Source organism: Eptatretus burgeri, chromosome 5 (assembly GCF_056783735.1).
Source record: "Eptatretus burgeri isolate ZD-2024b chromosome 5, Ebu_testis_v1, whole genome shotgun sequence".
Lineage (NCBI taxonomy): Eukaryota > Metazoa > Chordata > Myxini > Myxiniformes > Myxinidae > Eptatretus > Eptatretus burgeri.
Window position 1 is genome coordinate 51208165 of NC_140965.1, and position 17500 is coordinate 51225664.

The 17500-nt window shown below is 41.1% G+C and overlaps 1 protein-coding gene across 3 annotated transcripts in view; it reads right to left on the reverse strand.

Annotated features, from left to right (window-relative positions):
- LAMA2 (laminin subunit alpha 2) overlaps positions 1-17500 on the reverse strand; it is a 413990-nt gene that overhangs the window by 36245 nt on the left and 360245 nt on the right. For all 3 annotated transcript variants that reach the window (XM_085881857.1, XM_085881856.1, XM_085881855.1), the window contains one exon: positions 7384-7531. In XM_085881857.1, the coding sequence (XP_085737983.1) occupies positions 7384-7531 (148 nt within the window). The remainder of the gene's footprint in view (positions 1-7383; positions 7532-17500) is intronic.

Here is a 17500-nt window from a genome sequence, read left to right on the forward strand (position 1 = left end):
TTAATAGTGTGATTTTGTAGCCTCCATAAGAAAAAACCACAAAAGCCAAATGACCTTGCATGAATTCGTGAAAAACAATTTGGTCCGATGAAAGACTTGATCAAAACCAGAAAGCAACTCCTGCACTGCAGCAATCAAAGGAACTGAAAAACCAAGAACCCCTTATTGTGGTTTGCCACTCTGCAGAACAAGTAGGTCCACAACGCACATCCTGAAGAAGAGCTACATCAATATGCTTTTGATCAAGTAACAGTCGAACACGTGTTTTACGTATAGGGGCGCGGCCCCCATTTATGTTTAAACAAGCAAGAGACAGAACCATTTTAGTATTTTATAGGTGGGTACTGGTTACTGAAGTTCTTTCCTTGCCAGAGTTACATATTTCCTCAATCTGTGTACGTGGGATTCATTGGCGCCATAGGCTGCCGGATTTTTAGTAATAAGGGATGCGGTAAACGTAAATTTATCGAGTTCCGGAAAGAAATCGGTTAGTTTAATTTTTTTCCGAAAGGTGTTATGGAGGAACTTGATCACCTTCGCAGGAGCAGTGGCATTTAAGCCCTTGTGGTCTTGTGAATCTCCAGCTGCACCATCCAACTCAGAAGAATCTGATATTGAACAAGTATCATCGGAATCACATGACTCGTGTTCAAATTCAGCTTCCTTTTTCTTTACAGATATAGCAGACATTGGAAATGGTTTCACGAAAAAGGAATCCTCAGGAAACAGATTTCCTTCTAACTTTTCAGGTGTCTGCTTCAAAGTCACTGAGGTAATGGGTGTGGCTGTAGATGTGACAGGCAGTTCTATGGTACTCGGTGCAATTACACTTTGGTGAGATTGTTCTGTGGTGTTAGGCACAACTATAGTTTGGACAGATGGCTCTGAGTTATTAGGCTCTACTGTAGTCTGAACTGCTGGTTCCGAGGTATTAGGCACGACTATGGTTTCAACAGTTGGTTCTTGGGTGTTAGACACAATCTCCGCATGAACGTCCTGCTTCATCCCATGTGAGAGGGTAGGCATAAACATCTGAAGGATTTTGGTTACTCTCTTTCCGATTGAGTGAAACCCTCTTCACAGCGACTGCTTCGGCGTATAAAGAAGATTCGACTAAAACTGCACTTTGGTGCCTCCGTTTTCCTCGTGTCACCCAACCAGACTCATTTTTTCCATTTATTTGATTTTCAGAGTTTTCCCCTGCCTCAGTAGACACACCAGTGACCTCAGGTTCATTTACATTTTCAACTTTACTTGATTCTTTTTCAATGCCCCTTGGGCATTCATTTTTCATGTGACCATACTGTCCACATTTGTAACACACTAAAGTCTGTGATGTGGCAAAGATGCGGTAAGTAAACTTTTCATGTTCAATATTTAACATCACGTCGAGCTCACGAATGTTTGGCTTTGAAATAATAAATAGTTGACGTCGAAAGGAAAGAATATGTTTTGTACTGTGGTCCTTAAAGCGAACAGGAATGAAAGTTATTTTTGAAACCACAGTGCCATACTGTTCTAAAGCAGCCTTCACCTGCTCGTTTTTTATGAAGGGAGGAATATTTGACAGGAGTACCTTCATCGATGGAACATCGAGGGGTAATATGAAGAGGAATATATCCGGCTCCACAGTCAGTCCTGACTCCACAAGCTGCACCACAATTTCCTCTTTAGCGACGAAGATAACAACACGCTGATTCATTCTCGATGCAGCTATGACGCTATGCAAGCCGATTAATTTTCCGACACACAAAACAACTTTTTCAACTGAGATCTCAGGTGGTGGTGTACACGAAAACCCATTTTTCCGACTAAAAGACTCCAACAGCTCAACGGTCGCCATGATTTAGGCGCAATAACACTCAATGCCTCGGGTTAAAAAAAAACACCGTGGAACTGAGTGCACTCACTCACTCTCAAACTCCAAAAAGGAAAAACAAGAGAGAGTAGAATATATATATATATATATATATATATATATATATATATATATATATATATATATATATATATATATATATATAAATAAATAAATCGAACAGGGAGCAATGATAGCAAGAAAAGAAAAAAAAAAGAAAAAAAAGGGAAAAAATAAAAATAAAAGGGAAAAAACAAAAATAAAAGGAATACACAGGAGGAAAATAATAATATGGACGAGGTCCAAGAATCGTTTAAAGGAGCCAAAGCGTTGGCAAAAACTAACAAAACACGTCGGATGGAAACCAGGCCTCAGAACTGGGAGGGGTTCTGAGAAACCCGAACACCACCTTCCGTGCGCGCTCTCTTTCTCTCTCTCGCTCAATGGAAAAGAGAAAACAAGGAGAAAGGGGGTCAAGAGAAAATGAAAACCAAAACATTTAGACGATGAGAAGAGAGAAAGGAGAAAGCAACACAGGCTCACGCGTACTGCCAGGAACTGAGCAACAGGCCTTCGCGATTGCACGTGCGTGCCAAGCGAGCAACAGCTGAGCAAAGTGGAAGGGAGAGAGAGAGAGGGAGAGGGAGAGGGAGAGGGAGGGGGAGGGGAGGGGAGGGGGAGGGGGAGGGGGAGGGGAGGGGGAGGGGGAGAGGGAGAGGGAGAGGGAGAGGGAGAGGGAGAGGGAGAGGGAGAGGGAGAGGGAGAGGGAGAGGGAGAAGGAGAAGGAGAAGGAGAAGGAGAAGGAGAAGGGAGAAGGGAGAGGGAGAGGGAGAGGGAGAGGGAGAGGGAGAGGGAGAGAGAGAGATATATATATATATATATATATATATATATATATATATATATATATATATATATTCATATGTCACATAGAATATGTGCATTTTCATATATCAATATGTCTGGAAATTGTCACAGTGCCAAAAGCGTTGCTGCTGGCAGTCCAGATTAATCGCCCCATTCCAATTTGTGATGACGGATGGTTAACACCGCCAGCCCCGGATGTTTGAGTGGTTTTCCTTATTCGGAGGTGGACCCATTGATCCTTGGAGATAACAACGCACGCAGGAAGGGCAAGGTGCAATGGCGGAGCTTCAGGAAGCACAGCACAGGGGGGGGTTATAGTTGAACCCCACAACAAATACGGGCACATCAACTTAAAATAACCATGGGATTTCATGAAAATAGACAAATATTTACAAAGGACAATAATCAGAATATAATAATACATAAGGTAAAATAACCTTAGAGATAAAATAAGGCCAACGTCGTGGCGCCTCGGCACACAGACTTAAATACAGACAAGGGGGAAAAAATAAAAGCAAATCCTTCCTTTATTCTGGCACTTAGCTTGGTCCAGAGATGGTCTTTGTGGAACGTGGAATTGAGGAGGTTCTATTTGCACATGTCAGTGCATGCAAAAATTGTGCCAAGCTGCTCTCTCACAGCGAGAACGTTTGGCAGGCAATCCGTGAGCGGTATTCAACATCAAGGGTGAGAGACCCCATGCATCTTCTTCGTCGACCATCCTCACCAATACTGAGGCTTTGCAGAATCATGCCGTCCCCTTCGGCCATCTCCTAACTATGTTCTCTCTCGACCACGTGCGTCCCTCACTCCGCACTCATGCCTTCCTCCTTGCTATGGGCTGCTTCCCCATCCTCTCCGATGGCCTGCCTCCTATGCCCTCTTCTTCCTCCTCTCACTCACGCCACACCCATCAATCATCAGCCTTCGCCCACCGTCACACTTGGAGGTGTGGCTTCTTGCCGACTTGGTCATGTTAAAAAAAAAACGTAATTATTCCATGGTTTGGAAAATAAAAACATCGGGAAAAGTCACAGGGGGGCAACTACATACTGGGGAACTTATCCTTAATCGCTATCTAATTAACACATACACCATCCCCCGTGTGGTGACACGTAACACTTAAGCTCACAGTTTCCCTACTGAACTACATCAAGATGTTTCCTGCACATCCACGGACCAAACAACTCTATTCAATCCTAACTTTCCTATTAAATTCCTCCGTCTACTCCCACAACCGTAACAATATAATATTTATAATATGTCACGAACAGTACGTGTATGATCACATATCAATACGTGTGTCTAAAATATGTCGTATAAGTAACAATTGTGCATTTGTATGTGTAAACCACGATTCGTGTGTGTGTGTGTGTGTGTGTGTGTGTGTGTGTGTGTGTGTGTGCGCACGCGCGCGCTTGCCGGTTGTCACCTCCACTCAAAACTTATTTGCCCCCCTCCACAAGGGGTTTTTTGCCTTGGGTGAAATCCGGATTGAGGTGTATATCCTTGTTAAGATAGCTAATCGTGGCGTTTTTCCAACGCCGCTTCTAATAACCAAAGTAATAACAACACTTATGATAATATCATAATATTAATGTCATTACAAAACAATATCAAAACAAACATTATTCCTTCTCCCCAAGGGGTTTTTCCTCGGAGAAATGCTGCTGTGTTAATGTGCATCAACAGCTTATCGTGGCATTTCGTGGAGCAAGGCTACCAGAAGTTAAATAGATTATAAACCACAAACATGTATGATTACATTTTTTAAGTTTCTACTGCAGTTTAACACTAAACTGAAAGGGAAGAAACCGGATGTTCTTGAGGCATTATGAGCTTATCCCATAACCCACAGACTAATGGCCCCGAAGGCATAGATCAACTGTAATCTATATGCCCCAGAGAGAATAATAACATGACTTCCTGCCGCTCCCATAGGGAGTGGGTGTACTAGTTGTGCAAAATACAAACTACTATATATGGAGGTACAAAATTCATTTGCCATTATCTGGAGATCAGCAGTATCTTATGCATTCATTGTGATACCTTAACTGTGCTGTGCAAAATACCAATGAAGATTGAGGATATAAAAACAACGATATAATAAATATTCCAGTCCACAGATCACGACTGCCTCTCTCACATACTTTGGCCCCCTTTACGAGTGCAAAAAAAAGGAAAAAAAAAGTATATTTTACATTTATTATTCAATTGGGACTGTTCTCAAACAGCCACAATTACTGTCGAGATATTGTCAGTTGAAAAATATGAAGAGAAAAAACTAGTTGTTTTGAAAACTCGTACATTATACTTTGTAATCAACTAATTTCAGGACAAAAGAGCGGAAATACATTTATAGACAGAAGTCTGACACATCGATTTATCAATTGTATCTATTGGAAAGGAGAACAATATTTGTTTTTGGGATAGTTTTGTCTCTGAGTAGTTTTGTCTTACAATGATAGTCATATCAATAATAATCGATGCAAAAAGTACTGCACTGGTGTCGTCGCATTTTAAAATGGAAAACAACCTTTCTGTTTCTGATGGTTACATAACCATGAGATAAAACATTTCACACAATCATGGTTGGGAGAAAGTTTCCTGGACATGGATTGGAAACTTTTACAGCTGGAGTGTCGTTGTTGTTCGAAGGTAATTTTTTGTCGACAAAATGGAAAAGCAGAAACATCCATGCAACACTGGGTTTGAATAAATCACAAAAACCCTTTGCAGAAAATATGAAAGCATATTAGACATGCAGATGCTATGTAGACACTTGCTCCTTCATTTGATATTCCACCAGATATGGTGATCGATGTACGAGGGTAGTTAGTTGAAGGGTGAAGTGTAAATTTTTTCTAGTACAACATAAAAAGAATAGTGAAAAGGATGCAATTGTTTGCAAATATATTGTCCACCTGAGCAGGCTGTACATCAATATTTATCAAAACATTCTGTGCAAAACCAAGATGGCATACAACATACACCAAAGTCAGGAACATGCTGTGGAAAAAGATGTATCGTTGGGTTTCATGTGAAGGAGAACAATCAGCAGTAATTCATGAGCTGGTCAGAATAATTTGGTGATGTGTATCTTCCATGCAGTTGTGTGTTTATATTGTGCAGGTTTCAAAAATGGTCTGTAATTGGTGAGCAATATTGACTATTCTCACATGCAACCAACTGCTCTGACTAAAGCAGAAATTAAACCAGACTTGACAAGGCATGCAACATTAAATAAATAAATAATAAAAAAATATATATATATATATATGTATCTGTTCAACAGATCATTTTAGAGATTTGCCAGATTATAATTTAGTGAAATTTCAGAAGTGCAGGTCAATGTTTACTTGGGAAAATGATATTGCTGAATTTTAAGTGAGAATGAATGATTCGTGCGAGGTGGGTTATCGAAGGACCGTTCTCCACCAGATCTCAAATGACTTGGGAACTCTAGTGGAGATGGGTTAGTAAGTTCTCATTTCCCCATACAGTCAAAACTTGTTGCCTTGTGATGTTCATCTCTTCAGACCACAAAAATAATATCTGGTTGGCATTAAGTTTATGAATGATGAAGATATCAAAGCAGGTGTCCTGAAATTACTGCGCATCCAATCAAATAATTTACATAAAACAAGGGAAGAATCCATCATGAATTGGTGTCAGTACGAATTGTAATACCCACTCTAACCAGGAGCGGTGCTATATGATACACATTTACATCGAGAAATTAAGGTCCACCCCCTGTGGGAAACAGAATTGTTAATTGAATTTATAATGAGGTAAAATGCCCATTAGCTTTCGTTAGTGTTTTGAGAAATAATGTAATGAATATATACCAGGGGAGCTTGTATGGAGGCATGGTACACATTCCTTAGTGGTTGTAAAAGACCTTGTATTTCCTTATCTGGCTGCTAACCATCTGGGCCAGCAGCAAGAAATCACATGTTCTTTCCTCCCCTCACCAGGGCAATCTGGAGCCTGCTCCGATAACAGACCGTTTTTCATCCTGTGTTTGTGATTTTAAACCTTACAAAGTTCCATCTGTTGTTTTTCCAAAGGCCTCTCTTTGTTCAGTTAATTCCCTTTGAAGTGTTAAACATGCCCTGGTGAGATCACATATATACACGCTATACTCTATGCAAAGTTAAAGTTTTGCTTGTGATACTGCTCCAGGTTTTGTGCACGAGTTTGTGCACGAGTTTTGTCTTGTGTTTGCAACTGAATAAACAGCTTAAACTGAACTAAAAGTTCTTTCTGTTTTAAGGTGGCCAAAACTGCCACAACACTCCCACCCTGAAACCAAGGGACTATAATTTTTTTTTTTTTTTACCACCTAAAACCTTTCTGTGCACAACTTGAGTTTCACAACTAGTTTTCAACTCATTCCATCCAGCAGTTGAGGATTGCATTGAGGTCAAACACACAAGCAAACACTTCCTGAATTATAGTATCATTGCATCATGACAATACCACATCAATGGGATAATTGTATTAATGTAGCAGTGGAATACCTTGAGCAATAGGTTAAAATTAATCAACTTCCCTATGTAACTTGATTTTCTAGAATAAAAAAATTCACATGAACTATGAGCTCGCCTCATATTATGAAGAAGCACTTCAAAAGGAAAAAAATTAATTTGTTGCACCTGACATTATGGTTGGCTGGGAAACCTCCAAAGTAGATCTTGCTGCTGCTATGGAGATTTAGGCCAGTGGAACGACCCGGGGAGGAGCCAGTCACATTCTCCTTATTTTCATCATCATCATCATCAAAATTATTCACAATGAGGGTTCCTTGGGGGTGAAGAAACAACAAAAGGTTAGATGGTTGAGCAAGAATCACACAGGTGTCTTCTTCTTCTAACCATAACATCACTTAAAAGCCAACTAGAGCTTTGCAAAATAATATGAAGTTTAACATACATTTTTTTTTTCTCCTAAAGAAAAAAGGCACATCCAACCAAATAAAGTAACTCAATCTACAATGCTAATTGATTAATAAACAAGCGAGGGCAATTCCAGTCTCAGGTGACACTTCACTTGCTTCCTAAGGTCAGTAGACCCCGAGCCTCAGCGAATGTATGCTTTTATTCCCAAGGTGCCAATTCATTTCCAGTCACATGCGGGTGAGGGCAGTCAATTAGGGAGTGTTTTTATTGTGCCAAACTTAAGCAAAAAACACAAACTGCATCATCGATGGTCTGCTCTGCTCTGCTCTTTTTATTCTCAGGATCTGGTATTGTATGTATGGGGTGAGCAAATGCGTATTCATTCTTGTGTTGGTGTTTCCAGGGCAGGAAAAAATATTGCCAGCCGTGACGCTAATCTACGAAGAGATGATGTCCGAATCTTCAGAAAACTGAGAAAGGATGTCAGGCCTAAGTTATTTTATAACTTGGTTTACGGATCTGCCGACAGTATATTTGCCGAAATGAAATATAAATATAAAACACATTTTTCGCTTTTTATATTTATACATTTTCCGCCGAAGGTGCAAAAGTTTCAAAACCCGAAATGTAAACGTCGGCATTTCTTTTCAAAATATAATTTCGTGCGTGCACCAAAATGCCGAGTCCCCTTTAACCAAGCTGTGCAGTAGAGCTGTGCAGTAGAGCTGCACAGTCGTCTTCGGTCATGGCGTCTGAGCAGTGGCCAGCGTGGTTCAGATTGACTGTGGTTTCTTTGGCGAAAGTGATTGTTAAGAAGTATGTCAGCGGTATAAATTTGAGTGACTGTATTGGTGATTTAATCACGCAAAATCTTGACGACGAATATTCTGGCCGAACGATTGCATCAATTCAGTGCAGCAGCAGGGATGATTCGCAGGCTACTCTCGATCGTGCCGATTTTGTGTCCATCGAAAGTTGTACACCGCTGTTTGTATTGAAAGATTTCGGTGCCAAGTACGTCAAAGTTTCCCTGCGAGATGCTGACATTCAGCCTTCAACGGACCAGAAATCAGCCTTTGATGTGCTCATGGGGATGGGGAGACGGGACGATCAGATTCCCACTGAAAAGTAAGAGCTGGTTATGGCTATGATTGACCGTGGTGAGCGTGTTGACTCCTAGTAGACCCTTTATCTTTTTATCATATCCAGCATTATGCACTGGTGTGCACGCACACATCTACGACTTGGACAGTAATTTTCTCAGCATTGTTTCCATTTGTTTTATGATCCAACAGGTTTCGAAAAGAAAAACATGCCAGACTATATTGTAAAAACAAGTTTTAATCCTTCTTTATTGTTTTTCACATCAGATGGTACAGTGAACATGGGCATCCTGCATTTGAATGGTCTTCCATCTTCAAAGTTTTCTTAGATCCTCCTGGTCCGGGATTTATATTTATCCCCCCCCCCACCGACCTACCCTTGTCGTTTCCATGGATCATCCGAAAAAAAATCATAAAAATATGTAATTTCTAAAAATTGAAATTATATTTAAATTTATATTTCGACCTACCGACTACATTTTGGCTGAAGAACTGCATAAACCAAGTTATAAAATAACTTAGGCCTAAAGAGAGAAATAAAGAAAGTGAAAAAGGAATATTATGCTCACAAAATAAAGCATCTGAAAGAGACCGAATCAGACAAGTGGCATCAGCAAATAAGATATTTGACTGGAATGAGCAAACGTTCCCCCCTCCTATCAGACTCACAAAAATTGCCAATTGAAATTGCATATAAATTGAATTGCTATTTTCCTCAAATCTGCACCGAGTTACCGTCTCTTGACCAGTCCGCCCTTCCTGTATACCTGCCAGCTGGTCCTCCACCAACTACTGAGCGTCAAGAGGTCGACAATCGCCTTTACAGGTTGAACACATCTAAGGCCAGTCATCCAAGTGACATTCCCATATGGCTCCTGAAAGAGTTTGCCTTCGAGATTTCAGACCCCCCCTGACCAGACATTTTAATAACTGTCTTCGTTTCGGTCCTTTCCCAAATTGCTGGAAAATTGCATCAATGTGCCCAGTACCGAAATCTGTGCATGTTACTGATTTCAGCCAACTTCGCCCAATCTCAGTTACCCCTATCGTAGCTTGCTTGTTTGAAGGCTTTTTGGCGGAATGGGTAATGGCCAACATTGAGCATCTGATAGACCCAAGTCAGTTTGGCAATATGAAAGGCAGCTCTGTCAAACACTACTTCATCAATCATCCAGATGTTATTTACCGAGGTCTTGACAAGCCGGGCCACTCTGCCAACATCTGTACCATCGACTTTAAAAAAAGGCCTTTGAGTTTATTGACCATACGACATCAGTGTGTGAGTTGATTCAACTCGACATCGACCCGGCGATTAGCCCTTCCATATGCAGCTTTCTTTCTGATTGCTCACAGACTCTGTGCTCCAATGGTGCCACATCATCATCACAGATTCTGACGTGCAGTGTTCCTCAGGGCACCAAGCTTGGGCCCATTATGTTTTTGATAATGGTGAACGACATGATGCTTTATTGTAATAACATGTGGAAATATGTGGATGACCTTATGCTCATAGAGATTGTCCCCAAATCACAAAAAGGTGCCCTGCAGACACACTTGGATGTCCTTTCTGCTTGGAGTCATGAAAATTTTATGCAGCCAAAGCCTCAGAAATCGAAAGTTCTGCAAGTTAGCTTTCTGCATACTGACCCACCTCCTTCCGTGATTTGTATTAATGATATGGCACTTGAAATAGTATCTTGGCTTTGTCTCCTTGGAGTTACTCTTCAATCGGACGTAAAATGGGACTCGCAAGTTCAACAAATGATATCGGGTGCTTCGCGTCATTTCCACATCCTGCGCTCGCTGAAGAGAAGTGGTGTTCCCATCACAGACCTGATTCTGATAGACACTATATACATTTGACCTCTGTTGGAGTTCGCTGCTCCTGTATGGAGCTCTAGCCTGACCACGAAGCAGTCACAAAGCATTGGGCGGGTACAGCGAAGAGACCTCCGTTTTATCACATTTCCTGAGACATCCTATTATGCTGATCTCCTCTGTGCCGACAACCTCCCCTCGCTAGCGGAAAGAAGAATAAAAATTCTAACTCACTTTGGCAAGTCCCTCATTGTGTCCAGTCATCATCGAAACATGCTCCATCCAATCGCCAACACATCACTGGTCTTGATCTAAGAAACTCACATCATCAAGATACCGTATTCCAAAAACCCGAACTAAAAGATATAAACAATCAACTGTCCCATATCTTGTACAGCTGTCAAATCAATAGCAAAATATATATTCGCTATTGTTACGGGCTGAAGCACACCAAGCCAACATATGGAGAGGGCAGCTGGATGACCAAGCAAAGAAGAGACTGATTAGAGACGCTACTGTCCAGGCCTCCCAGTAGGCCCCAACAGTAGGCCCCAGGCAGCCCCCAACAGTAGGCTCTAACAGTCAGCCCCAGGCAGGCCCCAACAGTAGGCCCCAGACAGCCCCCAACAGTAGGCCCCAGGCAGCCCCCAACAGTAAGCTCTAACAGTCGGCCCCAGGCAGGCCCCAACAGTAGGAAGGGTTTGACCAAACACAACCTAACGATAACTATACTGCAGATGGAAACTCCAAAATAGCCACCCTCTCCTCCTCTGCATCAACTTCCTGATTCCCTCCTCTCACCCCACAGCCAATCACAGGCTGTTACCCGTGGGCGGAACCATTGGGTCGAATTGGGGGGGGGGTGGGGGAGAAGAGGAAGAAGGTCACAGACAGACCATAACACCATGTTCTCATTGTTTGTTGTTATTGTGCTCACTCACTCCCAACGTGTCTTAAAGATTTCTAAATTATTGCAGGACTCCGAGCCTGTTCAGAAGCCTTGTTTTGGGGGAATTGTTGTTCTGCCATTGGTCTGTCTTGTTTTTGTTGTCCGAATTATGCTTCTGTGTTAGCAAGTATACAATATTATTTCTTTGAATAGTATTAATTTAGACGTAGCGATCTCAACCAAGTGTTTTTTATTTTTAAAAGCATAGCTTTGCATTATTTTTTTGTTTTTTGACATTGTAAACTTGACTTTTAAGTCTTCAGACTTTTGTCATGTCTTTAGCTCATTTGAATAAAACCGAAATGGATTGATTGATTGGTCTTCATGTCCAGATTGTACATGTTGACCTGTGAGTTGCGTGATTGGTAGAGGTTACGTTTGGTGTTGTACAGGTATCCCCTGCTTAGCTAATGTTTGCAGAGTGAAGGTTCACTACTACGAATGGTTTAATTTGGAACTATTCATCGCTCAACAAAGGTCTTCATTTGCTACACTGAAGGAGCTGTCACATTGTCATGGTGATTGTCATGGTGCAGTCACTTCTGTGGTATGATAAATATGATATACGTTTTCACACCGATTAATTTTTCAATGGGGGGATTAACTTTTCAGGAAGCTTGCGAATAATTTGCTTTTCAGAATGAAAGGCTTAAAAATAACCATCTCCTCCACCAGCTCCCGTTGTCACCTTCTTGTATGGAAACTTGGACTCAAGATTGTTTTGGTGTAACAACTAAGCTAACTTTACTATTATGTTACTGTCTTTATTATTAGGTAAATAATAATATTATAATATCACTTGCAATGAAAACCATCGTTATATCAAACATATGGATTTGCATTTAGACGAAGTGTAATTTCCCCATTAACCTTAAATATATATATATATATATATATATATATATATATATATATATATATATATATATATATATATATATATATATATATATATATATATATATGTATATATATATATATATATATATATATATATATATATATATATATTGGTACTTGCAACTCCCAAGGGATTATGCAACTGGATTTGTGTTCCCTCTTTGGTCTTTCCATCACAAATACCATGTTCGCCCATGCAGACATAAGACCATGTGGTACCATCCAATATCAAAAGTAGGGCAAATGATGGATTACATCATTGTAAAGAGACATTATGTGACCGACGTCAATGATTGCGAGTCTGTAGAAGTGCTGACTGTTGGACAGACCACAAGCTTGTGTGTGCAAGAACCAGGCTTATAGTCCATTGCTCAACCAGGTGGCATTTAAAACCATGCAGCTCACATCTTAATGTGGCTCTCCTATAATCATCAGCCAAGCAGCAAGAACTTTCTTCAACTCTAAGTGAGGCTCGCCCAAAAAACTTGACCGGTAACTATGCTGAACAATGGGAATCCCGTAAAATAATTATATACAGCACAGATAAATCAGTGCTGGGAACCCAAACACGCCAGCATAAGGATTGGTTTGACTCAAATGATGAAGCCATTACGAGTCTCCTGGCCAGGAAAGGGAGGCCTTTGGAGTGGTTTTGGCATCAGAAACACCAAAAAACAGAGTCCGCTACCAGCAGATCAAGAACCTATGCCAGCAGGAGCTAAGAATAATGCAGAATCAGTGGTGGATAAACAAGGCCAAAGAAAGGTTTGGTATTCGTTATAAGTTGGATGACAACCTGTTTAACTTCCACAGGCGAAGGAGCTGCAAGTTCTCTGCTAGATTTCATCAGAGAACTCTTTTATGCAGATGATACTGCATTCACCAGTAATAAGGTGGAGGAACTGCAGAAAATGATTGATGCCCTGCATGATGCCTGCACAAGGTGGGGACTGACAATCAATAAATAAAAAAACAGAGATACTTCACCAACCATTACAATCGGCTGGAGTGATACCCATTATTCTTGGAGACATCGCGTTAAAAATAATGGACAAGTTTGTGTACTTGGGAAGCATGATCACCAGTGATGGAAACCTGGATGCTGAAATCCAGAAGAGATTAGCCAGTGCAACATCTATGTTCTATTCATTCCAAAGTCGAGTGTGGCATCGTTCAGGTGGATATGTCAACACTAAGCTGATTGTATACCGCCATGTCATCTTGGCAATCCTGCGATATAGTAGTGAGATCTGGGCTACCATAAAGAAAAAACCTATACCAACTGGAGATGTTCCACCAGAGATGCTTATGCAACATCATGCATATTCACTGATGGCAAAAGATCACCAATATGGAAGTCCGAGCGGTACACAATCACTAGGATTAACAACCATAAGGATTAACAACCCATGCCAACATAACAACCAGAGGCACGATGGTGAGGACATCAAGACTGAGGAGGCTGGGTCACGTGTGCCATATGCCAGACCATCTCCCAAAGAGAGTACTTTTTTGTGAACTAGCCACTGGAACTAGCTCACATGGCAGTCCATGTAGACGTTGGAAGGATGTCATCAAGGAAGACTGAAAGGTCTTCAATATTGAGTGGAACTGGCATGACTTGACACAAATAAGGCAAAGCTGGAGAGCAGCAATTAGAAAGGGTGCATTGATTGCAGAGGCTGCCGTTTGCTACAAAGGCAGCCCAGCAGCATGAGAGACGGCACAAATGGCTACAGTGTCACCCATCATCATCGGTGATGGGGAAAGATTGATTGATTGTATTTCCCCATAAGAAATAATGGAAAATGAGCTCCCACATAATGAAGGTTCGCATAATGAAGGGTTATTAAGGCAGCACTTAACCTCTTTGTTAAGTCGGGGATACCAGTACATGTGTGGCATGATATTAGTGATCAAGCAATGTTGTTTTTTGCTCACCTTGTCCAGCTGGTTGCATCATCTACTTTTTGCCATTTGTGTCAGAGCAGTTGTATCAGAGTTCCACAACAATTCTGGGAAGGGTTCGAAACAGCGATTCACTTACCTTGCATAAGTCTTTTTGGGTTGCTTTATGCAGCTACTTTTGCAAGAGGAGCATGGGAGGGGTCAATCATTTATATAATAATCATAGCCACCTGGGTGTAGTCGATTAGGTGAGAGCTGATTGGGTATTCCCTCCAATCACAGGTGAAAGAAGTGGGTGGGTCTGTCTATATATATATATATATATATATATATATATATATATATATATATATATATATATATATATATATATATATATATATATATATATATATATATATATATATATATATATATATATATATATATATATATATATATATATATATATATATATATATATATATATATATATATATATATATACAGGAGACTAGGCGTAAGTCGGCAGCGTGTAACTCGTCACTTCGCCTAAGTCGGCAGCGTCAAAAAGTTCCGAATTTATCTCATGTTAAGTCCCTTTGAATAAAGGGTCATCCCTCTGTAAGTCGTCATCTCTAAGTCGTCACTTTGTCTAAGTCGTCAGATGTTGTCCGTTCCCACGTAATGGAAACTCAAGTAAATTACCACTCCCAACTCGTCACATGGAACTGTTGCCTCGTGAGAATCCCGATTTCATGGAATCGTGATGCTCGCTCATTGGTGTACACCGCCAGTGATAGGCTATTTATAACTGCGTACACACGTTGAGCGCACTGCATGCAGGACAATGGCGACTAAGCGTAAGCTTACAACTAAAACCTACCAAGAAAAATACGACATTATCCAGTTTTGCGAGGCAAACCCACTGATGAAGAAAACAGCCATAGCTGAGAAGTTGGACATCAAACGGCAGACATTGAACGATATCTTGAAGAAGAAGGGCACGATGTTTGGACAAGTGGAGAAGATCGCGAGGCCGGTGGTAAGTGTGAAACGCGTGAGATGTGTGCCTTTGAAGATGTCGATGACGCGCTCATCATCTGGTTTCGGCAAATGTCGGCTCAGCCAAATATTCGGTTGGACGGTGAAATGTTGCTGCTGAAGGCACGTAAATTCGCTGCGGACCTCGGACATGATGTTGCCGAGACCTTGCCGATGCACTGGATAGACAGATTCAAATTGAGGTGGGGAATCGGCAAGGTCAAGAAGTGCGGCGAATCAGGCAGCGTGGATTCGGCAGTGGTGCACGACTGGAAGGATGGCAAATTGAAAGACATCTTGGAAAGGTATCAGCCTTGGGACGTGTACAATGCCGATGAGACTGGGCTTTTTTGGCAGATGCTGCCAGAAAAGTCTCTGGGGTTCGTTGGTCAATCCCATCATGGTGATAAGCAGGCGAAGTTGTTGTCTTACAGTTGTTAATTATCTTTACTTTTGATAAACTGATTCATGGATTCCATCTTTGCTTGATCACATTCCAACTCACTAATGAACCCCCATCTATGCCCCGAGGATTGTGTTTTCCTTTTGGTACAATAGCCGGCTCTCACACATACGTGTCCAGGCCACGCGTGACTTCATCCTTCACCCCACAGTCATCATGAATGTTCGCATACGCGCAAGTCGTCACATTTCTAAGTCGTCACTTTTTTCTCGGTCCCGATGGTGACGACTTACGCCTCGTCTACTGTGTGTATATATATATATATATATATATATATATATATATATATATATATATATATATATATATATATATATATATATATATATATATATATATATAGTTTCCCTGGGTTACCAACTTTCCTGGTTTCCCTGGTTTCCCTGGGTTTTACGTGATAAAAGCAAAAAAAACTATATATATATATATACACCAGATGACCCATGAACCAGTTGGATTCCTGTTGTGACAGCGGTTGATAAAAAAAATCAGTTAAAAAAAGAAAAAGAAAAAAGGATAGCTCCAGCGAACTATACTGCTGAGGTTGTTTGCATTGAACAAATTCTCCCGAAGAGGACTTGACTGAATCCGGAATTGATTTTTTAATAATTTTTTCATTGCCCGATTTGAACGAAACTTGATACTGCACACCGCAGGAGAATGGTGAGTAATGTGGCCCTAAAATTTTTGTGCTTTCATGTACAGTTTTGGCTGTATTTCGAGAACATACATACATACATACAACATACATACAAACATACAAGATGAGAGTTTTAGTAATATATGAGATGACCCGTGAACCCGTTCGGTTCCCGTTTTGACAGCAGTTGATTAAAAAAAAGATAGCTCCAGCGAACAAAACCGCTGAGGTTGTTTGCATTGATCAAACTAGTACGTGCCCGTACATGCGTGGCCGCAAGTGCAAAAAAAAAACTTTCAAACCACGTGCGTGCCAGAAACAACAACCACACATGCCGTTTCTTTGCTCTCCCGTGCCCGTACGTGCATGGCCGTACGTGTGTGGCCGTACGTGCAAAAAACAACGACTTTCAAACAAACACACAGGCCGTTCCTTCGCTCTCGTAAACGACGACTGGATTGGGGCATTGTGTTTATCTATAAATGCGCATAAGAAATCAAGAAATTATTAGAATACAGTAAGTCATCACTATCCGGAAGTCTGTATGTTGTAACCCATAATGGGGAACGTGGCTGAGGATCTCTTCCCCAACGGCCACGCCTACGCAGCAATGTGTCCTGTCATTGGTAACTAAATGGCGCCATTTCCCCATTGACCACGCCTACGCAGCAACATGTCCTGTCATTGGTAACTAAATGGCACCCTTTCCCCATCGGACAGGCCTTCGCAGCAACGTGTCCTGTCATTGGTTTGGTAAATAAATGGCCATAACTTGGGAATCACTTGTCCGATTAATATCAAACCTTGAAAAGGCACATCCTCAGGTCCCCAGCAATATACCTGGCAAGTTTCAATTATATCGGACCAGTGGTTGTCGAGAAACAGTGGTCACACACACGCACAGGCACACGCGCACACACACACACTCACACGCGCACACACACTCACACATTGCTGGAATTATAGATAGATAAATCCAAAGAGGACTTGACTGAATCAGGAATAGAGTTTTTAAATAATTTTTTTTGTTGCCCGATTTGAACGAAACTTGATGTTGCACGTCAATGTGA